The following is a 25,075-nucleotide window of genomic DNA, read 5'->3' as shown; positions in this document are numbered from 1 at the left end:
CAGTGGAATAGGATAGGTACACAAGTAGGAGAAATCAACAAGTTTAGCAATCTACTCTTTGATAAACCCAAAGAGGCCAGCTTCTGGGCTAATAATTCACTATTTCACAAAAACTGTTGGGAAAATTGGAAAATGGTAGGGCAAAAACTGGGCATAGACCAATATCTTACACCATATACCAAAATAAAGTCAAAATGGGTTCATGATTTAGGAGTAAAAGCTGATACTCTAAGTAATTTGGGAAAGCAAGGAATAGTTTACTTACCACATTTATGGAAAAATAAAGAATTCATGACCCAACGAGAGATAGAGAGCATTACAAAATGCAAAATGGATAATTTTGATTATGTCAAATTGAAATGTTTTTGTACAAAAAAAGCCAATGCAACAAGAATTAGTAGGGAAGCAGAAAATTGGGAGAAAATCTTTGCAACTAGTATCTCTGATAAAGGCCTCATTTCTAAAATATACAGGGAACTGAGCCAAATATATAGGAATACAAGCCATTCCCCAATTGAGAAATGGTCAAAGGATATGAGCAGGCAGTTTTCAGAGGAAGAAATTAAAGCTATCTATAGGCATATGAAAAAATGCTCTGGATCACTACTGATTAGAGAAATGCAAATCAAAACAACTCTTAGATAACACATCTCTCCTGTCAGATTGGCTAAAATAACAAAACAGGAAAATGATAAATGCTGGAAAGGCTGTGGGGAAATTGGAACATTGTTGCATTGCTGGTGGAGGTGTGAGCTGATCCAGCCATTTTGGAGAGCAGTTTGGAACTATGCCCAAAGGGCTATAGATATGTTCATACCCTTTGACCCAGCAATACCACTTCTAGGGTTGTATCCCAAAGAAATCACACAAGCGGGAAAAGGACCCATATGTACAAGGATATTTATAGCAGCTCTTTTTATGGTAGCCAAGAATTGGAAATCAAAGGGATGTCCATCAATTGGGGAATGGCTGAACAAGCTGTGGTATATGAAGGTGATGGAATACTATTGTGCCATAAGAAATGGGGATGATGCAGACTTCGTAACAACCTGGAAAAACCTACACGACATAATGCTGAGTGAGCGGAGCAGAGCCAGGAGAACGTTGTGCACAGCCACAGATATATGGATTCCGTGAGGACCAACCCTGACATACTGCGTTCTTCTCAGCAACCTAAGGGGCAAGGACAACTCCAGGGGACTCACGATGGAGAATGCTATCTTCATCCAGAGAAAGAATTGTCATTGGTCAAAATTCTTCTCCACAACTTGACTAGTGCATAAATTAATTCAATGCGAAGTTATACATGACAGTTATATGAGATTCCATGCCATCTTGGGGAGGGAGGGGGGAGGGAGGGGAGAAAATCTGGAACTCAAAACTATGTAGAACCGTGTGTGGTAAACTAAAATAAATAAATAAATTTTTAAAAAAATATTAAAAAAAAAGAATTAGCCAAATTGAAAAGGAGGTCCAAAAGACCATTGAAGAAAATGCTACCTTAAAAATGAGATTGGAGCAAGTGGAAGCTAGTGACTTTATGAGAAATCAAGATATTATAAAACAGAACCAAAGGAAAGAAAAAATGGAAGACAATGTGAAATATCTCATTGGAAAAACCACTGACCTAGAAAATAGATCCAGGAGAGATAATTTAAAAATTATTGGACTACCTGAAAGCCATGATCAAAAAAAGAGCCTAGATACCATCTTTCAAAAAATTATCAAGAAGAATTGCCCTGATATTCTAGAGCCAGAGGGTAAAATAGAAATTGAAAGAATCCACACCGCCTCCTCAAATAGATCCCAAAAAGAAAACTGCTAGGAACACTGTCACCAAATTCCAGAGCTCCCAGGTCAAGAAGAAAATACTGCAAGCAGCCAGAAAGAAACAATTTGAATATTGTGGAAAAACAATCAGGATAACACAGGATCTGGCAACTTCCACATTAAGGGACCGAAGGGCTTGGAATATGATATTCTGGAGGTCAATGGAGCTAGGATTAAAACCAAGAATCACCTACCCAGCAAAACTGAGTATCATGCTGCAAGGCAAAATATGGATTTTCAATAAAATAGAGGACTTTCAAGCTTTCTCAGTGAAAAGACCAGAGATGAATAGAAAATTTGACTTTCAAACACAAGAATCAAGAGAAGCATGAAAAAGTAAACAAGAAAGAGAAATCATAAGAGACTTACTAGAGTTGAACTGTTTTCCTTACATTCCTACATAGAAAGATGATGTGTATGATTCATGAGACCTCAATATACCATAGTAGCTGAAAGGGATATGCATATATATATATGTATATATATATGTGTGTGTGTGTATACATATATATACATATGTGTGTGTGCATGTATGTATATATGTAGGTATATATATGTACATGTATATATATATATATATTTATATATACATACACACACACACACAAAGGGCACAGGGCGAGTTGAACATGAAGGGATGATATCTAAAAAAATAAAATCAATTTAAAGGATAAGAGAGGAATATATTGAGAGAGGGAGAAAGGGAGAGATAGAATGGGGTAAATTATCTCGCATAAAAGTGGCAAGAAAAAATGGTTCTGTAGGAAGGGAAGAGGTGAGTGGGAATGAGTAAATCTTGCTCTCATCGGATTTGACCTGAGGAGGGAATACCATACACACTCAATTGGGTATCTTACCCCACAGGAAAGAAGGAGGAAGAAGATAAAAAAGGGGGGATGATAGAAGGGAGGGCAGATGGGGGGAAGAGGTAATAAAAAACAAACACTTTCAAAAAGGGATAGGGTCAAGGGAGAAAGTTCAATAAAGGGGGATAGGTTAGGAAGGAGCAAAACATAGTTAATCTTTCGCAACATGAGCACTGAGGAAGGGTTTTACATAATGACACGCATGTGGCCTATGTTGAATTGCTTGCCTTCTTAGGGAGGGTGGATGGGGAGGGTAGAGGGGAGAGAATTTGGAACTCAAAGTTTTAAAAACAGACGTTCAAAAACAACAACAACAACAAAAAAGTTTTTTCATGCAACTAGGAAATAAGATACACAGGCAATGGGGCATAGAAATTTATCTTGCCCTACAAGAGAAGAAGGGAAAGGGGGATGGGAGGGGAGTGGGGTGACAGATGGGAGGGCTGACTGGGAAATGGGGCAACCAGAATATATGCCATCTTGGAGTGGGGGGAGGGTAGAAATGGGGAAAATATTTGTAATTCAAACTTTTGTGAAAATCAATGCTGAAATCTAAATATATTAAATAAATTTAGAAAAAAGAAAAAAAAGACTTAACACTAAAAAAAATAAAATAAAAAGGTGAGAGATACACCTACAGGCCTTGACACCCACTGGTGCTGCACAATATAACTCATCCATGTTTACCTACACTATGTGATTTTTATTCATGTCCTTCTATAAACTCTCAATAGAGGACTGCCCCAACCTGCTAGAGGCCTAGGTGCAGATGTTTGAATATTCCATGGGTACCTGTGCAGCAGAGAATGAGACTTGGAGCCTACCTATGAAAGCCTCCTTCAACGCAGAAGTTGTCTGTTTGTTTTTGCCCTTGTAACCCCAGGACCTAACCCACTGTGTAGTGAATAGCACAGTGTAGATGCATAGCAAATGTTTGTTAAATTGAGTTAAATGGAATGGAGCAAGAGACTACCTTCTTTTTTAAATCATACATTTCTATGCTGATGTTTTTCATGTTGCCTCCTGCTAACAAGTCATTGATGGGGATATGCTGCCCACTTACACCCACTGGGCATCTTTCAATTGCATTGGTTCACTTATAATTTTGATTTTCTAGAGTTTGTGATATCCCATTATTTGCAGCCATGTGATATTACTAGGAGAATATGGTTTTTGAATCTATGTGTTAATGTCAGGGATCTGTGTGAGACCTTTCAAAAGCCTGTTGAATTTCCAAAATGCCATCTATCCTACTCTCCCTCTCTTATTCAAAACTTTAGAAATAATACTTATCGTTCAGGGACTGGGAAAAGTAATAATGAGAGGGATCAGGGCAGGACCCATAATTTTATTGGTACAAGGAATTCCCAATGAAGAATTTTCATACCATAGCTTAAATTCACACTAAGGTGCAAATGATTGCTATAAAAACTTTCCAGAGGGCAGATTTTTATAAGCGATGGGGGCACTAGCTGCCTAAAGGTGAGGGCGGGTGTACTGGCCAGAATGGATTGCTAAATTTTCAGCATAAGTATTTACACCTCAGGAGTAAGCAACCACTACAAATCAGGGGTTGATTTATTGTTTTGTTGATTGGACTTAAGAAACAGATAGAGAAAATGTTAGTAATTCGGGTCAAAGAGAACTATTAAAATGGATCATGCATACATTTTTCCCCTGAGCACTCCATTGACAAGAAGTGGGGTCTGGAGCTCCTGGCTGCCTCGATCACAGTTTTACTGAGGGCTCACTGTAATTGCTTATAAAAACTTCAGTTAACTGAAAATAGTTTTATATTTTGAATAAAAATAGCTCAGAATCACAAGCCTATGAACGGATGGGATCTAAGATAATCAAGGCCAAGAGTATGAGTTGAAATCAATGAGCTTTTCTTAAAATGGCAGCGTCCATTGTAATGTGAGGTAGGAAGCAAAAGTATTATTACACCCTTTGTCTAGGTGAGGACACTAAGACTTAGATTAAATGACTTGAAAAAGGTTATAGGTAGTGTCTGGCACATAGTAGGTATGAAACGAATTTTAATTGATTGATGATATATTCCACTGATTAATTACTTAATAATTAACTTCTTATACCCAATTAAAGCCAAAAGTTATTGGATCATGGCTCTAGAATCTGGAAGGAAAGCGATCCAGGATCTCTTTACATATGAGGAAAATGAGGAAGGTGAAATGACTTATCCATAGGTCCCTTCTCTGGGCTTCCAGAGAAGATCCTAGATCGATAACTGAAAGTTAGTTTAGGCGCCATCTAGTTCAATCCTCTCACTTTACAGATGGGGAAACTGAGGCCCACAGAGCTTAGATGTCTTGCCCAAGGTGAGAACAGGAGCCAGCCAAATCTTATACTCAGTATTCCAAATAGCATCTACCACAATGTAAATCATAGGATCGCCAAATGTCATACTAGAGGGGACCCCCAAAGTATGCATAGGTCATAATCTCCAGCAATGGAGAGATTGTCCATATCAATGAGATCACAGAACCACTGTAAAGTTAAAGTATGTATAAAATATAGTAGAGTATTTATTACTGGAGAAGATGTGTGCATAATGAACACAAGGTTGCTGTTCAAATGAAATTGAAGGCATTGACTGAATGCTGGACTTGGAGTCAGAAAGATCTAAATGCCTCAGATACTTACTAGCTATGGCACCAGGCAAATCTCTTAACCTATGTATGAACCTCTTTGTTCAACTATCAAATGGGGGGGTGGGCTAGATGGATTCTGAGGCCCCTTTCAATTCTAATCCTATGATTCAATGATCCTACATACTTAATGTAGAATTCCCTTCCAAAATTCTATGCTGATCTCTCATCATGGTAAAGAGGTGGCCCTGGTTCTCAAAGGCTATCCTCGAGGAGTATAAGCTCAGACTGGCTCCACCAAGTTGGAAATGCTTTAGCTACAGTCATGGTAACAGACTATCTATGCTTCCCGGAGGCCAAGAGAGTTAACTATGAAAATCATCATCGCCATTGGGCTGGATATTTGGTGATGAAGAATTCTTTGGCCAGAGCCACTCATAAAATAAAGACAGATACAAAAATGTCCCTCCCTCCTGTGCTTTCTCAGTGATAATGGAAAATCAGTGGAAAGAGGGAGTAGAGGATGCTAAGATATGGGTACTTTCTAGACTGCCCATCATGTTATCTGAGCCACTGATACTCTAAATGTGAAGTTGTGCAGAGACTAATGAGTGAAAATTCTATTGGAGAAAATGAATCTTAACATCTCTGAAATCTTTGCTAGGAATGAAACAGGAGGATCCAAAGAAGGTACAGCTAAATGGAAGGATGCTTCAATGGTTTTCTGGAAGAGGCAAATAATGGATTTGGCAGTGTTTGGCTTTATTGTACATCCAAATACAACAAGAAGCATCATTTCACTGGAGGCTGAATCAACTCATGTTGTAGAGCTCATGACAAGCATCTGCTAAAACACATAAACAAAAAAATAACAAAACCAATGAACGAACTACCATGAAGATAAACGGCAGCCAAGGTACCAAAATCTATTACAGAGAATGGGGTGGTATGAAGAAGTCTAAAACTTAAATCTGCATGGACTTTAATTCATGGTTCTTTAAGTAATGGAGATGGCAGTACGCATCAAAGATTTCAACTGTAGAGCAAATGAAAAGGGCCAATACTCTTAGGGTATAGTGGCAAGACAGATGATAGTGGCACTTCTATTGATAAAACCATTCATATCTGATGTTGAACCTTTTGGAGGTGTTAAGGACTAAACATTGGAATGCATGGTTTAAGAATAAGAAACAAGAGGGGACAAAGGCTTGTGCTTTATTCAGAAGCCTCACATCTACATATCAGGAATATTTCCTTCAAGAAGAGAGTCAGAGGGTAGGTCATGGTAATCACCAAATAACTTCACAAGAAAGAAAGTCGATTATTTTTAGGGGATATAAAATGACTGGTCAGTGATGGTCAAATCAGCTATCTATATATAGTGAGCTGCACACAACTACTTGTTAAAGAAAAATGAATAACAAATTAAAAGAAAGAATAAAACTAACAACTTATGGTCTGCAGTAGGGTCAACCTTAACCTCCCCACTTAGATAAGCTGTTGATTCTGAAACATAGGAAATGGATAAAAGAATTGTCACTGACATTATTAGCATTTCCTAGGATATGGATCAGTTTTTATAGCCAGGAACCAAAAGAAATTAGAAATCATCTTGGCCAATAACACTTGACCTCCTTTCCAAATAGAGAAAGATGGCAGCCAAAAGCCACAACAATTTAGAATATGAAATTGTTTGCAAAATCTTATGGAAAAAGGAGGTAGAAAATTGTACCTAGCACTGTCTCTGGGCTCTAAGCCAGAAGAAAATGGCAGATCCCACTCCTTAGCTGACGGGAACTCTAGCTGAAGCCCTGTTGGTAACAGCAGCAAGAAAAATTCAAGAAAGAGGTGAGGAGCACCATAGATATAATGATACCCAGGGAGGAGCAGGACCCCAAAAGACCAGTGCCAAGGGTCCCTCAAGAGCAGCATGATGGCATTAATAGGAGGTATTAACAACCCTGCGTTGTCCGACACACAAATTGTTTCTCCATGTTATTTGTCCTTTCCTCATGTGGTTCCTCCACGTATGTCTCCTCCATATGATCCCTATGCACCTTCGCTCCTCTCACGGATGGCATATGAATCTGTGAGAGAGAGTTCCCCAACTTCATGGAGGAAATATTCTATTGCTACTTTTCTTACTAAGCTATCCCATTAAGCAGCCTTACTTTGAACTACTAGTGTCCTCTACTAAAAAGAAGCCTGCCAGTGGAGGTTCATGATCTATGATCTTGAGTGGATGAAGCCCCCCAAAGTGTCTTTAACATGGGGTAGTTTCCCAAAAAATAGTGAGAGCTATGTCTCCTTAGCCCATCCCTTTCCTGACAGAAGCCTGCTCCCCACAATCCTTCTTTCTCTCTTCACCAGCCCCTATCCCTCTCTTTGCTTTCCCTTCCCACTTCCTGTTCTCCCTAAGCTTTTGTATTTGTAGCTTGCTCCCCCCACCACTCTATGTCTCTGTTTTACTTTGTCTCTCTGTCTCTTTCTGAGTCTCTCTCTTTCTTACACACACACACACACACACACACACACTTTCACAGAGTAATGTAAGCCACATGCAAATGCAAATCAGATTTGAAAATGTCCAGGAAAGATTCATCACCACACTGGGAGAATCTAAGCAATGTAACCAAACCTCTAGAAAATGTTTCTAAAGTAATAAGTCCTTGTCAGATTCCAGTCCATCTAAACCAAGAGGCTAAGATTCTTTTTTTCTTTTCTTGTTTCAACTGCATGTGCGAAGTCCCAGAGAGATTCTCTATTCCCCCTTTATGTTACTTTATTTTAGCCATTGCTGTCAAATACTCTTTATCATGTCCTTTTAACACCAGCCTAGCCTCATGTCTCCATAGAGTAAAAGCTAATGACCTGTAGTTCACTCTTGGCAAGCTGTAGCTATAGCCATGCTCTATTTGGAGCAGAGTAGAGCCTTGGAACCTATAGTTGGGTGAGTCACCCAATGCTGCCTCCAGGGCTTCATGGGTCTTTAAATACCATTGCTGTGGTCATTGCTTTCTACAGATTATTAATACACTGGGGCCTTGAGATAAACATACCCCATTAAGCAGGTCTTAGTATGAAGCAGCTGGCTAGTTGGACCGCATCCAATGAGGTCTGATCACTGGAAGGACCAAATGGACCTCATTCCAATACAGTTTTACCAATTGCATGGTCCCTTTGCCTGGACCCAAAAAATACTATGGGGGGCTATGGAAGGCTTCATTCAGGAGTCCAAATCACTCTGAATTTCCTTCACACAATTAAAAGACAGAGAGAAGGAGGAGGAGGAGGAGAAGGAGGAGGAAGAGGAGGAGGAGGAGGAGGAGGAGGAGGAGGAGGAGAAGGAGGAGGAGGAGGAGAAGGAGGAGGAGGAGGAGGAGAAGGAGGAGGAGGAGGAGAAGGAGGAGGAGGAGGAGAAGGAGGAGGAGGAGGAGGAGAAGGAGGAGGAGGAGGAGAAGGAGGAGGAGGAGGAGAAGGAGGAGGAGGAGGAGGAGGAGGAGAAGAAGAAGAAGAAGAAGAAGAAACAGAAGAAGAAGAAGAAGAAGAAGAAGAAGAAGAAGAAGAAGAAGAAGAAGAAGAAGAAGAAGAAGAAGAAGAAGAAGAAGAAGAAGAAGAAGAAGAAGAAGAAGGAGAAGAAAGAGGAGGAGGAAGAGGGGTAAATATTTAGCATTTGTATATATTTGATTCTGAAGGGGCTTGATATCAAATTCCTCAGGAAAGTAAGGGATTTAGACTAAAAGCTCACCACAAGAAAAAAAATCAAATTTATACTGGGTTTGAATCTTGCTTCTTCCAATTACTACTTATGTGACCTTGGACAAGTCACCCTCTCTGTGTGTCAGTTCCTTCATTCATATAATGAGAGAGTTAGGTCAGAAGACCTAGAAGAGTCCTTCTAGCTCTCTCTGCTCCTAAGAAGGGAAGGGAATAAGCATTATGTAGTGTCTGCTATGTGCCAGGCACTGTGCTAAGCACTTTTTACAAATATTATCTCATTTGATGCTTGCCACAACCCTGGGAGGTAGGTGCTGTTATTCCCATTTTACAGCTTAGGAAACTGAGGCAGACAAAGATTAAGTGACTTGCTCGGAGTCACACAGCTAGTAAATGTCTAAGACTAGATATGAACTCAGGTCTTCCTGACTCTAAGCCCAGCATTGTGCCATCCAGCAACCCATCCCTTTCTCTTTCCCCTTCCAGGTAGAGTATTTGGATTTAGAGGACCTGGGTTTAATTACTACCTTGACATTTACAGCCTTTTTGACATTGGGTAAGTTATTAAACCTTCCTGGAACTCACTTTCCTCATGTGCAAAAGGAGAGGATTGAACTGGATGGCCTCTGAGGTTTTCTCTATCTCTACTAAGATCCCCCGAAGTTTATGGAGAATCCCAGTCCTCACTTATGTAGCACTCAGAAATCAAATACCCTAAACCATTCTGAGGACAGATAGGTGGTACAATGGACAGAGCTCCAGGCCTGGAGTCAGGAAGACATGAGTTCAAATCTGGACTCAGACCCTTACTAGCTGGGTGACCCTGGGTAAGTCACTTAACCCTGTTTACCTCAGTTTCCTCATCTGTAAAATGAGCTGGAGGAGGAAATGGCACACCACTCTAGTATCTTTGCCAAGAAAACCCTAAGTGGGGTCATGAAAATTCAGACATGATTGAAATGACTAAACAAGAACAGAATCATTCTGAACAACTATCTATTAAGAAGAAACTGAAGGACTGAAAACACAAGAAGTTGGTGGGAGGAGACAGAAAAACAGAAAACTGGAGAAGAGGTGAAGACAAATTGTGATTGGTCAAGTTTGTGTCCAGAAGGAAGCATCCCTCTTATAGACTGGAGACACTTAGAGTAGACAGGCAGTGAAAAGCTTTTTTTCAGCCAAGGGGAAGCCGCAGGTCAAGGAATATGACAAGAAATAAAAAGAAAGAAGGATACAGAGAAGAAAAGGCAGGAAACACCAGGAGGAGAGATGTAACAGTGGAGATGACAGATGAGAACAAGGGAGGAAGAAAGGGAAACCCAAATTTTCATGGTACAACAGTGTTGCTTTCAGTATGGGGCAAATAAGTGGCCCTTCAAGGTTGGAGGCAAGGTCCTGGGTTCAAACCATGACTCTGTTCTTTAATAACTATCTGACCTTGGATAAATCACCTCTCTGGGCATGAGTTTCATTATCTGTAAGTAAACCAATGAGCTTTGAGTAGATGACCTGGGATCATAGGATCATATATTTATAGCTGGAAAGGATATTAAGACAGTCCAAGTCCATCCTTTTACATACCAAAAAAAACCTGAGTCTCTTGAAAGCAAAAAACTTGTCTGAGGTCACACAAGTAGGAAGTGGTAAATATAGGATTCAAACTCAGGTCTTTTGACTTCAAGACTGACCTCCTTTCCACTGGACTACACTGCTTCCTTTAATGGTCTGTTGTAGCTTATTTCAGGACGCTTGGTTGTACCAGGGAGCCAAGAAACATGAGAACTGGAAACTAGAAAAGCATGTTGGGGGCTTTTAAGGTGAGGACAAGCCATGCCCTGTACATTTCATGGGACATGCTGAAACATATCACCATTTTTTTTAGTTCACATCACCATACAAGGATGATCATTGTCGGCACTTTAGGGACATGAAGGCAGTAACTCCTGCCAATAGTTTTAATGAGGGCATCAGCCCATCTTGCATTTTGAGGCTGCCTAGCAACAGCATATAAAACAGAGAGAGAGCTGCAGGGTCAGGGGCAATGTCACTGAGACTTTCTGGAAAGGCTGTGAATGGTCTTATTGAAAGAAGGTGGGGGACACATCGTGGCAGGTTAGGGCATCTCTGGGGAACCTGGTAGAGGGGAAGCTTTCCGTGCCTGTCTCTGTCTTTGCTCCCTCATACCATGTGTGTCCCAGTGACAATTGTTTATTGAGCTTTGTTTGAGACAAGCTGATTCTCATTTCAGACCCAGAATACACTAAGTGGCTGTGACCTCATGGCTCTGGCCTACAAAGTCAGAAATAGCTGTGTCTACAACCACACAAATTTGACTTCAGATGCTTACTAGCTGCGTGACCTTGGGTAACTCACTTAACCTCTGCTTGCCTCAGTTTCCTCAACCGTTAAATGAGAATAATAATAGCCCCCACCTTCCAGGGTTAAAGTAATATGTAAATACTATCTGCCATGATTATTATTATATTTTGAATTAAATAAAAACTACTCAGTTCTGTGGTGCTAAATATACAATTTGGTCACCTCAACTGCATTCTCTGATTCAATCCAACAATCATTTGCTGTGTCTACTATGTGTCATACTCCACTTACATGGTATACTGGGGTTACAAAGATAATGACGATGACAAGGAGGAGGAGGATCATGATGATTGATTGATAGATAGATAGATAGTCCCTACCCTCAGGAAGCTTCTATTCTATTTAACATTATCAGAATTTTCTGAGCATCAAATAGGAACCAGTCCAAAGATGAACAGTGCCTCTCTCTCACCCAAAATTAATGGAAAAGGCAAAAAGTTTTTTTTTTTTTCTGTTCAAATGCAGTCAACGGAACCATATCTGTTTTTTGAAGGCTGGCTTTGACCTTTCATAGTTTATTATACATACAGTCATTCTCTGTGGAAAACGACCAGCAAACCATGAGACTACCAAGAAATTCCATGGCTTTTTCCCCCTTTGAGAATTCATTTCTGAGCAAAGTTGCCCCACTGAACAGTTTTACAATACTCTTGCATATAACACATTCCAGAAAAATTTCCTTCAGACATACTTAAAATACTAAGAGTTTTGTCAATTAAAGGATTAAATTCTACTTACCTGCATACCTCCCATTTCCCCCTTAGCAAACATTTATTGAGTATGGAGTAGAGAATGCAAATTCCTTCAACTGAATGGAAACACCTTAAGAGCAGGGTTTGTTTCACATTTTTTTCTAGTCCTATTCCTATCTTAGTGATTGGAACACAGTAATAAACGCATTTTACCCACTGCTTCAATATTCCACATTTGATAGCATTTTTGAGTTTTCAAAGATTTTTCCCAATGAATTATCTAATCAGACACAGATAATGACCTCACATGGTAGACAAGACAAGTGTTATCCTGGGGTCAATGAATGTTTTATACAATATTATGAATAAATGTATTTCAATAGAATTAGTTCTCTGTGGGTTCTATTTTACACATTTTAAAGCATGATTCACCAGACTGACTACCAAAGAGGGCTAGGAAACAAAAACAAGCTTAAGAACTGAGGGCAGAGACCATTTTCTGGTTAAGCACAGTGTCTGGCGCACAGTAAGTATATGGGAAATACTTTTTCATTGATTGAAAACTGAGCCCTCGAACTACTGGGGTACAATACAAGGTCCTCTGTTTACTGAGCCTTAATCACTGAATGGGTGTTGCCTCAGGCAAACTGAGACCTGAGAAAGACATTAGCTTAAAAAGCCCAAGGTCTCCCACTGCATCCTGGGACATCTCTAGTTGTCCTGATCTATATCTGGCCACTGGACCCAGATGGCACTGAAGGAGAAAGTGAGGTAGGTGACCTTGCACAGCCCTCCCTCACTTAAATCCAATTCATTTGCAATTCATGGCATCACCTTCCTGATGTCATGGTCCTCTTTAAGAAGGACACACAACAACAAGATCCCCCAGCAAGCTAGTGAATCCAGGGATACTGGAAAGATGTTTGGATTAGGAGTCAAAGGTCCTGATTTCAAGTCCTGATTCTGCCTCTCACTACTCTGAAGGCAAATCACACTTTTTTATGCTTCTGTTGTCTCCTTAAAATGAAGGGATTGGATGAAACAACCTCTGAAGTCCCCCATAGCTGTAGATCTAGGAGCTCCCTAATCCAGGGCTTTTTCTGAAACTAGACAAGACCTACATGCTCTGGAATGCACATTCATCAATTTTCTCTGCTCCTCATTTTTTATTTTCAGCACGCTTTATCAAGCAAGCCAGAACACAAGCCGTTTGAACCTGAAGTTGCTGCGGTCCAGCCCTATCAAGACCAGGCCTTCCAGCCCATTTATTTTGTGTCAGAAAGTCTAGAAGATGCCAAGGACAAGCTCCAGTGAGTAGCAGCCTTTGGGTAGGCCAGATGTGGGTTTGTGTGACACTTCAGGGAGTTAGGGTCAGAGCAGGAGGGTGTAGACAGTCAGCGTACTGAGCCATTTCCCCCCAAAGGGCAGTCACCCAACTGAGTGAGAAGGCAGGATATTCCTTGCACAGCCACAATTAGGTCCAGGTGCACTGTGTTTCCTGATGATCACAGCTGACATTTACACAGAGAATTAGGCTTTACATAATGCCCCACAGTCCTACAAGCAGATACTATAGGTATCATCATCATCATCATCATCACCGTCATCTCCATCTTTCAGTCAAGAACACTTCATGTTCAGGTTAAATGATTTGTCCAAGGTTATACAGTTATTAAGTGTTGGAAATGGGACTTAACCTCAGAGTTTTGCTGACTCCAATTCCACTATTCTTTGCCTTGAGGAAGCTACATGAAACAGTGGAGAGAGAGCTGGACCTGGAGTCAGGAAGTTCAAATTCAGCCTCAGATGTTTCCTTACTGTATGACCCTGGGCGAGTCGCTGAACTTCTGTCTTCCTCAGTTTCCTCAACTATAAAACATACATAATAATACTACCTACTTCTCAGGGTTGTTGTGAGGATTAAATGAGGTAATATTTGTATACGCACAGCATTGTGCCTGGTGCAGAGTATGTACTTAATAAAAGTTCGGTAACTCTCTAATATCATAACTAAATTGACCTAGGATTGTCTGTGTATTTAGTCTCTGTTTACCCATGGGGGACTGACTTTGGGCTTTCTATTTTTCTGGTAGGAAATATATTCAGAAGATCCAGAAACCCTTCTTGGTCCACTACGATCCTTTCACTTGCAGTGTCGATGTTGTACACTCAGTCCAGCAAGTCAAGATGGTGTTCCACCAAGTGAAAGCAGACCTGGAGCATCTTCATGGCACACTTGGAGAAAGCAGCTTAAGCTCCCGCTGGGTCCCCATCCAATCTAGCTCAATCCAGCTCATTAATAGAGGTCTCCCTCTGAGATCTTCCCAAGGCCCAAGTCTAAGTGGTTAGAAGATAGCTAGTATATTTGCCTAACTCCACATTTGAGTCTCAGGCTGTTTTCAAGGTCAATGGTGTGCTATGCTGAATTGTATTCATTCTTTAAGTTTCCTGCCAGTGGTGTCAAACTCACATGGAAACTAGGGTCTTGGAGTCAGGAAGATGTGAATTCAAATCCAGCCTCACACACTTACAAGCTGTGGGACTCTAGGCAAGGCACATGACCTCTGTCTGCCTTGGTTTATTCAATTATGAAATGGGATAAAATATCACCTAACTGCCAGGGTTGTTGTGATAATCAAATGAGCTAATGTTTGTAAAGTGCTTGGCACAGGACCTGGTACATAATTGGTATTGTTTCCTTCCTTCTCATCTTCACTTTCCTTTCACTTCTTCCTTCCTGTCATCCCTCCTTCCTCCCTCCTTCCTTCCATCCTTCCTTCTTTCTTTCCTTCCATCCTTCCTTCCTTCCTCCTTCATCTTCCTTCCTTCCTTCCTTCCTCCCTCCCTCCCTCCCTTCCTTCTACAGGTGGGCCACTGTGTGGACAACAAATGACATTTAATAGAAATGAATGTGAAATTTTACATTTATATTATTTTTAAAGGCCAATTTCACAAGTACGAGATTAGGGAGACTTAACTAGAGAACAGTTTACCTAAAAAAAAAGAAAAAGATCCGTGATTCCTGGTGGACTGCAAGACCAATATGAGTCAATGGTGTGAAATGGCAACCAAAACCTTATGTAATCTTGGGCTGAATTAAGAAAGACATACCTTCCAGAAATGAAGAGCTGGCCATTCTCCTGTATTCTTCTCTGAACAGACCGTATGTCAAGTAGTGTGTTCAGCACCAGGCATCATTTGAGGAAAGATGTTAGTAAATCCACATGAGGATGACCAGGATAGGGAGGGATCTGAAGTTATGCCATATAAGGATTTGTTGATGAACCAGTAGCCCAGGGAAGAGAAGATTCGGGGAAACATAAGAACTATCTTCAAGTGCTTTAAGGTCTCTTGCATTGCAGAAGAAATAACTGTACTTTGCTTGTCCTACAATCCCGAGAACTAAGAATAACACTTGAGACAAGTTTTGACTTAAAGTACAGAAAAATTAACTAATAGATAGAGTTGTCCCAAATGAGCTGCCTGAAGAGGTGGTGGGTTCTCTTTCACTTGCTGGGGACTGAAAAATACTAAGGGACCACTTGTGGGATACATTGTCAGTATCACTTCTAAGTATAGATTTGATTAGTTTGCTGCTGGGCCTCTTTGAAAATGAAGGGTGAACAACACAACCACAACAAGCTGAGTCCCTTCCAACTCTGAAGTTCTGCATTTTGGGGACAATGATATAAAGTAGAGATGGGCAACCTCTTGAGATAAACCATCCCACTTTGGGACAGCTTTAATTATTTGGAAGGTTTTCCTGTTATCAAGAATCAACACACCACTTTACAGCTGCCACCCCACTGCTCCTGGTTTTGCTTTCTGGAGCAAATCAAAACAAGGAATGAAGAGATGACCATTCAAATCTTCCTCAATATGTCAAACCTCCAAATACCTGAAAAAAAGCTAACATGTCCCCTATGAGTCTTTGCCTCCCAGTCCCATGACATCTTGCCTCCCTAGGAATGGCAAATTTAACCTAGGGGTTAAACATGACCAGTCCCTTTAACCAATCTTCATATGACACCCTGTTTGCCCTTCTCTGTTTCTCAGGATATCTTCCAACTTATCAACATCCTCCTGAAACCATGATGCTCAGAGCTGAACACAATACTCCAGATGGAATCTCATCAGAGCTGAGTACAAAGGGAGTATCACATCCCAGTTCTTGGAAGTTATGCCTCTCAGTGCAGCCCAAAACCTCATTAGCTTTTTTTGGCTGAAACACCACATTTCTGACTCATATCTATCCCCAACAAGTGGTTATCCAACCTGTATCAGAAAACCTCCAACAGAGAGGTGACTCCTTCCCTGGTCTGCCAGTTTTACTCTGCAATATCTCTATTTCCTATGCCTAGAATACTCTCCCTCCCTATCTCTGGCTCTTAGAACCCCTAATTTCCTTCCAGGATCAGCCCAAGCACTGCCTTCTTCATGAAGTCTTTCTCAGTCCCTGGGGCTGATAGTGCCTTCCCCTATGAAACTACCTTCCTTCTATTTTATCTTTATCTTGCAACCACTACATTTGGGGCCATCTCCAGTCATCCTGATCTATTTCTCACCACTGGAATACATGGCTCTGGAGGAGAAAGTGAGGCTGGTGACTTTGCACAGCCCTCCTCACTTAAATCTGATTCACTTGCAAGTCAGTGCTTCACCTTCCTGATGTCATGGTCCTCTTTGAGAATGAAGGACAAACAACATCTTGCAAGTACGTGTGTGTGTGTGTGTGTGTGTGTGTGTGTGTGTCTGTGTGTGTGTCTGTGTGTCTGTGTGTTGTTTTATCCACTGGAATGCAAGCTTCTCAATGGCAGTATACATTCTAATGGGATAGACAACATATAAATAACTATGTACATATAGGTTATATACAGAATAGATAATTTGTAACTTGACTTCATCTTCTCAGTCTGTGTGATCCTTGCTCTTTTCTTTCCTTGGATATGAATAAGCCCTTCCTCGATTTTGCTTTGTAATTATTCCCAGTATTTCTCTCTACCCCCATCCCCCAACCACTACACACCCACACACCCAACCAGGAAGTCCTCTTTCATCTCCTCCCATTAGATTGAAGGCACAGAAAATATCTTCTATTTCTTCTGCCCTCCTCATTCTAGGACTTTGGACAGTGTTCAGCAATCAGGTGACTAACTGACAAATAGGACAGGCTTGAGTCTCACTGACCCCTCACCCCCTCCCCAACTGCCACTGCTTTCTAGGCCTGGAGCTAGTCCTAGGTTGCCATGCTCCCAGAGGGCATCCTGCTTTTCTCTGCTGTATTTCTACTCCTCATCTCTCAGTGGCTTACTAGACAAATACAGTATTTTATCTGGATTCCATCTCCCTGAGAAGCAAGGTCCAATGAAGGTGACAGACAGTCAGTGGATGTAGTTAGAAAAGCTGGGTTCCAATACCAACTGTGCCACTTAGTACCTTGGCAAATCACTTCTTCCTAGGTTTAAATCACACTTCAGACACTCACTGTTTCTGTGATCATAGACAAGTCATGTGACTTCTCAATGTCTCAATTTCCTCATCTATAAAATGAGGTGGTCTGACTTAGTAACCTCCCAGGACCCTCCAGTCATTAAATCTACGCTCTTATGACCTCTCTGGGCCTCAATTTCTTCACCTGGAAAATTAAGGCATTAAACTAAGTTTAATTTGCCTTTATTATACAAAAAATATATTCGAGGCACTCTGCTGGGTACCAGGGATAGGCTAAGGATGACAACTGGACCTGTAATTTAATTGGTATAAAGAACTCTCAGGTGAAGAATCTCCCTCTCCCAATGCAGGTCAGCCACTTCTCCACAACCAAAGTCTTGGTAAGTCACCCAGAGCACTGACTTGTGACTTGTCCAGGGTCACTCAGCCAGAGAAAGGATTTGAACCCAGGTTTTCTTTGCTTCAAGGCCAGCTTTCTATCTATTATGCCATACTGCTTCTCCTAGGTCTTAGGGATAGAGAGACAAAACAAAGCAACAGCAATTAGAAGTCACTGGTCTCTGGAACATTCTGTCTCTCTCTCTCTCTCTCTTTCTCTCTCTCTCTCACTCTCTCACTCTCTCTCTCTCTCTCTCTCTCTCCCTCCCCTCCCCTCCCCTCCCCTCTCCTCTCCTCTCCTCTAACTTGAACTGTGATTTCACTGGTATAAGAAACTCCCTCTACTAATGCAACTCGGCACCTTCTTTGCAAATTTAGCATCTTAGAGAATGCCCTCAAGCCCTGATTAAGTGACTTGCCCAGGCTAGCGTACATAGTATATATCAGAGAAGGGACTTCAGCCTAGGTCCATGTCGGTCTTTCTGATTTCAAGGCTGATTCTCTACCCACTATTCCACTCTGTTTCTCTGCAGTATATTATTTTAGATAGTATGCAGGGTCCCTTGTAACGCCTGATTCCCAGCTATTTAGAATCAGTCTTGTACTTGAATCTCACTTATTAGCTCTATGAACTTAGACTTTTCTGGGTCTCCATTTCTTCATCTATATAATGGGGATAATCATTATAGTAAGCACAGCTTTCCATAGTGTCTAGACATTTTTAAAGGACACTCCCTCAATATCTTTGAGGTATCTGTCAGACAAGTGAAACCCTTTGCCTTACTCTCACCCTGACAGAACCAGGGTTTCATCTGTTAAAGACATTGAGGATGTATATCAGATTGCTTACCATCTCGGGGAGAGGGAAGGAATAGAATTTGGAACTCAAAACTTTTTTAAAAAGAATGTAAAATTTGTTTTTACATGTAATTGGGGGGAAATAAAATATTGTTTTAAAAAAGCCACTGAGGCTGGACTGGAGGTGGTCCCTCACAGTATCTGGGTAAAGCACCAGATAGCACGTTAGGCTTAGCTACCAAAGCTGATTTCTCTGGCTTCCTTTAAGTCCCAACTAAAACTCCACCTTCTATAGGAAGCCTTTCCCCACTCCTCTTAATTCTAGTGCCTTCTCCTAATTATTTCCTATTTAACATCTATGTAGTTGGCTTGTGCTTATTTCTTTGTTGTCTCTCCCATTAGATTGTGAGTTCCTTGAGGACGGAAACTGTCTTTTGCTTTTCTTTGTATCCCCTGCTCTTAGCACAATGCCTGACATGCAGTAGACACTTATTAAATATCTATTTACTGCCTTACTGACTCACTGAGCACGTGAGGATGGATGGGTTGCTATACTCAAACCAAGCACTAGAGGGCAATCAAAGTTTGACCTCCACCACCTGCCTACTGAAACTCAGGTTAATAAGCTAAATTTTGTCTTCTTGGTGTTTTCCAGGTTGTCTATCTAGGGTCACAAATATCTATAATAACTCATAAATCTCTCGTGGCTTAGCCCCATCCCAATGAAATTCTCATCTCTTCTCCAACTTCTAGCGACCAGAAAAAATTACTCATTCAGAAGTATGCTAATGGAACTCTCTACTACAATGAAAATAAAACAAACAATGTTAGCTTAAAGCAAATGCCTGCTCAATGGACAACACACTAATTCTAGTAAGGCACAAAGTCTCAACTTCCTCCATCCAGTCTTTCATTCATAGTGGGTTTTCCCCAGCCCCTGCCCCAAACGCATTTTGGTCTCAGAGGTAAAGGATGTGGAAGAGTCTTTGTCTTGGCTCACTATGTTTGCATCCCACTACAGAACTGCTTTTGAAATAACCAATAACCAAGAACCAAGAACTTTATGGGCTTTTCACCATCCTTCTGGTTTTTTGGGGGGCATTATTCTGGTGTTCTTACTGGGACTCAGGGGAGATGGTACCCCAGGCAAATGTTCTAGGGACCATTCCTAAACTCACACTATTAGTATTAGCTCCAAACCCTAGAAGGGAGGGGAGGAAAGGGAGAGGAAAGAAAGGGAAGGGAAGGGGAGGGGAGGGGAGGAAAGGAAAGGAGAGGGGAAGGGAGGGGAGAGAAGGGGAGGGAAGGGGAGGAGAAAGAAAGAAAAAGAAAGAGTGAAGGAAAGAAGGAAGAAAGAGAAAGTAAAAGGAAGAAAGAAAAAGGAAGGAAGGAAGGAAGGAAGGAAGGAAGGAAGGAAGAATGCCCATATGTAGGAAGTTGAATGGTACCAGCTACTGCTTCGTAATTCCTGCCAGGGTTTGTTCTTTCCTGAAGCTCTCACTTGATCCTCTCCGTAGCTGAGCTCTTTCTCCCCCTCCTCCCTCTAACTTTATCTTTCCTTGACATCTATAGAAAATGAGGGTGAAAATGCTAGCTAGCAGCTGGAATGGGAGTAGCTTCAGAAGGAGGTTACAGAAGCTTGTTGTCAGGATCATATAAGATAAGTTGTGTAAATCTCAACATAAATGTCAGCAATTATTATCCTAACTGGAACACACTTCTATTTGAAAGAGATCAGAAAAAGGAATGATTTCTCATGTCACTAGAGAAAACTAAATAGTCAGTCTCCAATTCCCAGGAGTCAGCAAGTTGGCAGTGATGACAAAATATGATATGACAGGGGTAATCAAAGAAATAGTGCAAGACAGAGGGAGTTTGGGAAGGCAGGTACAATGATACACTTATGGAGATGTGAACTAGGCCAGCCATCCTGGACAGTAACTGAAACATCACCCATTTCTGATTGAGAGAGGAAGTCAAACAAATGTCAAGGAACTGATTTCATTCATTTGAAATTCCAAAGCACCTGCTGTGGAGCCAGAAGGACCTGAGCTCAAATCCAGCCTCAGACACTTACTAGCTCGTGATCTTGGCTAAGTCACTTAACCTCAATTCCCTCCCTCCAAAAAAAAAATGGAAAAAAAGGAAATTCCAAAGCAGCTTCAGATTAGTAGAAATGGCTGAAAGACTCTGAGAGGTCAGATAATTTCTCTAAAGTTCCATAGCTGGAAAGTATTAAAGGCAGAGTTTGGCCACATCTCTTCCCTGAAGCGGGGGCAGAATGAATAAAGTGCCAGACTTGGAGCCAAGAAGCCCTGAATTCTAATCCTGATTCTGAGCAAGTCATTCTAACCTTTCTGGACTTTATTTCCTTCTCTTTTGGACTCAATGGCCTCTAAATTACCTTCTAGCTCTAAATATCACATTTTTTGGTCCTAAGCCAAGCCCCCAGGCACACATCCCCTTGGCTTTATCTTTTCATGTTCTTTGTTTAACCCAGACACAAGCAGGACAATCCAATCTGTAAAAGGGAGAATCCTCAGTTTTCTTGAACTGGCACAACTGAAAACATTGTTAAAAACTACAACATCCAAGCTATGAAGCTCCAAGCTATTTAACCTGAGTTGGCTTTCCAAACAGATACTAGAGTTGTACTCTCTGTTTCTATCTTTCTCTATCTCTGTCTGTTTCTCTCTGTCTGTTTCTCTCTCTGTCTCTCTGTGGGTCTTTCTGCTTCTCTCCCTCTCTGTCTCTCTCCCTCCTTCAATCTCTCTCTCTCTCTCTCTCTCTCTCTCTCTCTCTCTCTCTGTATCTGTCTCTCTGTCTCTCAGTCTCATCTCTTCCTCTCTCTCTCACCCTCTCTCTCTCCTTCCTCTCTCTTTCTTTCTCTCTGTCTCTGTCTTGTCTCTCTCTTTCTCTCTCTCTGTCTCCTTCCCCCTCTCTCTCCTCTGTGTCTCTCTCTCTTCTCTCTCTCTCTCTCTCTCTCTCTCTCTCTCTCTCTCTCTCTCTCTCTCTCTCTCTCTCTCTCTCTCTCTTTTTCTCTCTCCTTCTCTCACTCTCTCTCTCTATCTCTTTCCTCTCCCTGTCTCTGTCTCTCTCTCTGTCTCTCTCTGTGTGTCTGTCTGTCTGTCTATCTCTCTCTCTCTCTCTCTCTCTCTCTCTCTCTCTCTCTCTCTCCCTCCCTCCCTCTCTCCCTCTCCCTTTCTCCACTCTCCCTCCTGCCCTCTGGATGTAAGGACCCATCTCACTTTTAAGCAGCTCATTTCCTCCCAGCTTGTAGCAATTTCTCCCTGAATTTCCTGCCAACCGCTTCACAGGCAAAACATGTTTGATGCAAAACAATGGATCACTTTGGGATAAATCAAACCCTTAATAAAGCCTGGCTGCACTTGGGCAAGGCATTCTGCTTCTGATGGGCCTCTCATGGGTGCCAAATTATTGAGGGGGGGGGAGAAAAAGGTGGGTGCTTCAGTCTGTGAAAGGAGCAGACAGATGGAAAACATGTTTTCTTTGAGGCCAGATTACCTCCATCGAGGCCTCATGGTCTTTTCCCATGCAGTCCCTCTGAAATGCCTGGAGTTGGATTTGAGACTAGAGGTTGGCAAAAGTTCAGAGTAGACCTATGTTTGGAAGAAATGAGAGATCTATTTTGCCCAGAACCTCACACTTTCCTTGGAGGGGTGCCATGGCCGCCCACACACCCTTGTCTTTTCCAGTTCCTGTAGAGAGAAAGAAAATGAGAGAGAGATAGAGATAGAGGGAAGGAAGAAAGGTAGGAAGGGAAGGGAAGGAAGAAAGTTAAGAAAGGAAGGGAAAGGAAAAGAATGGAAAAGGGGAGAGGAAGAGAAAGCAAGTTATGGCAAGGAAAGGAATCAAACCAGCTAGGCAAACAATGACAAAAATGAAATCATCTCTACCCTCAAGGAGCTTCCAGCTATCTAGCAATGCAATGTGCATTTTGTATTTACTTTTCTGAGTACCAGTCCTATTTCTTGCAGTGGAGTGTAAGCTCCTTGAGGGCAGGGTCTTGAATTCCTGCCTCTTAGAATAGCTAGTTTCATTTAAAGCTTAACTCTAGCTTCATGGCTCATCTTTCCTTTCACCTTTCCTGATACCCAAAGCCTCTCTCTCTACAAATTACCTCTTATTTGTTTTGTATACATTTATATCAATGTTATTTCCCTGGTGGAACACAAGTAACTGGAGGTCAGGGACTATTTTGTTTTTGCTTTTTTGTTTGTTTGTTTGTTTGTTTTTAAGCACCTAGCCCAGTTCCTGACAAATAGAAGGCATTTCATTAGTGGTTATAAATTAACTGATTGGTTGAAAGGCAGCATGGATTAATGAGTGGTTAGAGAAGTGGCCTCTAAGTCACAAAGTCCTGGACCAGGGGTGGGGAGCCTGAGTTCTAGAGGCTACATGTGGCCCTCTAGGTCCTTGAGTGTGGCCCTTTGACTGAATCCAAATTTCACAGAACAAATCCTCTTAATAAAAGGATTTGTTCTGTAAAACTCAGACTCTGTCAAAAGGCCACCTGGAGGCCACAGGTTCCCCAACCCTGATCTGGATTCAAGTTCTACCTATGACATATAACCCTGGGGCAAGTCACTTAACCTCTTAACCTGTAAGTTAAAGATCACCAGGTATAATGGGAATTTCCTCCTGGGCAGTTCTTTCTATACCAACAAGTTTGCCAAAAAAAATTATGTAAAGAACTTTTAGAATCACAGCTCTGGAGTTACAAAGACTTTGAGGGGTCATTGAGTCAAACCCTCTCATTTGACAGGTAATAAAAGTGAGGCATGGAAAGGATGACTAATTTGCCCAGGATCACGTGGCTAGTAAGTGTCTAAGCCATTATTATGCTGGTGAAGATTTAGCTGGAAAGGCAAGTATTTCCATTAGCCACATGCTCCACCCCATTTCACCCTGAGGTGGTCTGGACTTCCACTTTCTGTCCCCACAGGCCTAGGTTCTCTGATCAATGTCAGGTTCCTGGATCTATATTTCCACTCTCCTTACCCAACTTACTTTGGTAGCTAGAATGTATCTCATCAACACATTCAGGCTAAGGTGTTATTAGTTAGTAGGCTATAAGATTTACCCTTCTCTTCTCCTTAAGCCTATTCATATTTTCAAAGGGGCTAACATCCTTGTAGTTCTGGCATCAGCTCTTGGCTGAGAAGGTACCTATTTTGGGTTGGGGGAGGTTTTCCGGTAACCCCTTACATCATGCCCATACAGTCAAAACCAAATTTATCTGGGCTTGTATGATTGACTCAACTTTGGATATAACAATTTGTAGGTGAAAGAAGACAAGGCTACTTTCTTCCAAAGGTTTTTTGGTAGGGCTAAGAACTTTTTGGGTAGGATTCTAGACAGCCTCTGTTCCATCCCTTTCTTGATAGGTCACAGAATCATGGAACTCAGGACCTGGATGGTACATTAGAGGCCATGTAGTCAAGACACCTCATTGTGTAGATGAGGCCTAGAGAAGGGAGGTAAAATGATGTCATAGATGTAGAATTGGAAAGGACCTCACAGGCCATCTAGTCTAGCCCTTTTGTTTATAGATGAGGTAACTGATGCCCAAGGCAGGGCACCAACTCTCTAAAGTTCAAACAGCTAATGAAAGAGGCAAGACTTGAATCTAGGTCTTCTGATTAGACTATACCACATTTTTCCCTCAGGACTGAGTCCTTTGAATTCTCCATATTTCTCACAGCTTCATAAATTAGATCCCAAGAAGGGTCTTAAAACCATGGATTTGGACCTAGAAAGGAATAGAGAGGATATTTATTCCAATCCCTTTATTTTGTAATTTCCTAATTAAGGAGGTTGGGAAAGATGGCCTCTTATAGCTTTCCAGCTCTAAATCAAGGAGCTACAAATATTTTAACATCTCCATGCTTGAATTTCCCAATTAGTATAATGAAGGAATTGGACTAGATGAGCTTTTTTTGGGGGGGGGTCCCTTCCTGATGTAAATCTGTGACTAATGAATCATCAAGCTCTATGTGCCTCAGTTTCCTTAGCAGTAAAATTATGGCATTGTTCTAGACGACCTATGAGCTCCCTTGAACCTACCTATGAAGAAATGAGACCTACAGAACTGAAGTAATTTTGCCTAAGATCCCCAAGGTAGTAAGGGATAGAACCTAGATTTGGACCCAGAAACTCTGACTCCAAATCCAGGATGTTTTCCACCGTATTACCCAGTACACCAACAACTAGTAAGAGAAAACTTATTGTATCCTGCGGCCCAAGCTGAAATTTGGCATCTGGCCATGTCCTCACTCCAGCTGTTTTTAATCAGCTTCAGACACTAGGACATATACATTCATTGAATAAAGAG

At 41.4% G+C, this 25,075-nt stretch overlaps 1 protein-coding gene across 1 annotated transcript in view; it reads left to right on the top strand.

The window, feature by feature from the left end:
- Nucleotides 1–16,188, top strand: part of LOC118851357 (tyrosine 3-monooxygenase-like) — a 73,018-nt gene extending 56,830 nt beyond the window's left edge. Inside the window, 3 exon segments of the mRNA XM_036760802.1 lie at nt 13,270–13,403; nt 14,187–14,358; nt 16,150–16,188. Coding sequence (XP_036616697.1) covers nt 13,270–13,403; nt 14,187–14,358; nt 16,150–16,188 — 345 coding nt within the window.
- The last annotated feature ends 8,887 nt before the right edge of the window (nt 16,189–25,075 follow it).

This window comes from Trichosurus vulpecula, chromosome 5 (assembly GCF_011100635.1).
Source record: "Trichosurus vulpecula isolate mTriVul1 chromosome 5, mTriVul1.pri, whole genome shotgun sequence".
NCBI classification, from domain to species: domain Eukaryota; kingdom Metazoa; phylum Chordata; class Mammalia; order Diprotodontia; family Phalangeridae; genus Trichosurus; species Trichosurus vulpecula.
The sequence above is the reverse complement of the archived record's forward strand: the minus strand, read 5'-3'. Positions and strand labels throughout refer to the sequence as shown.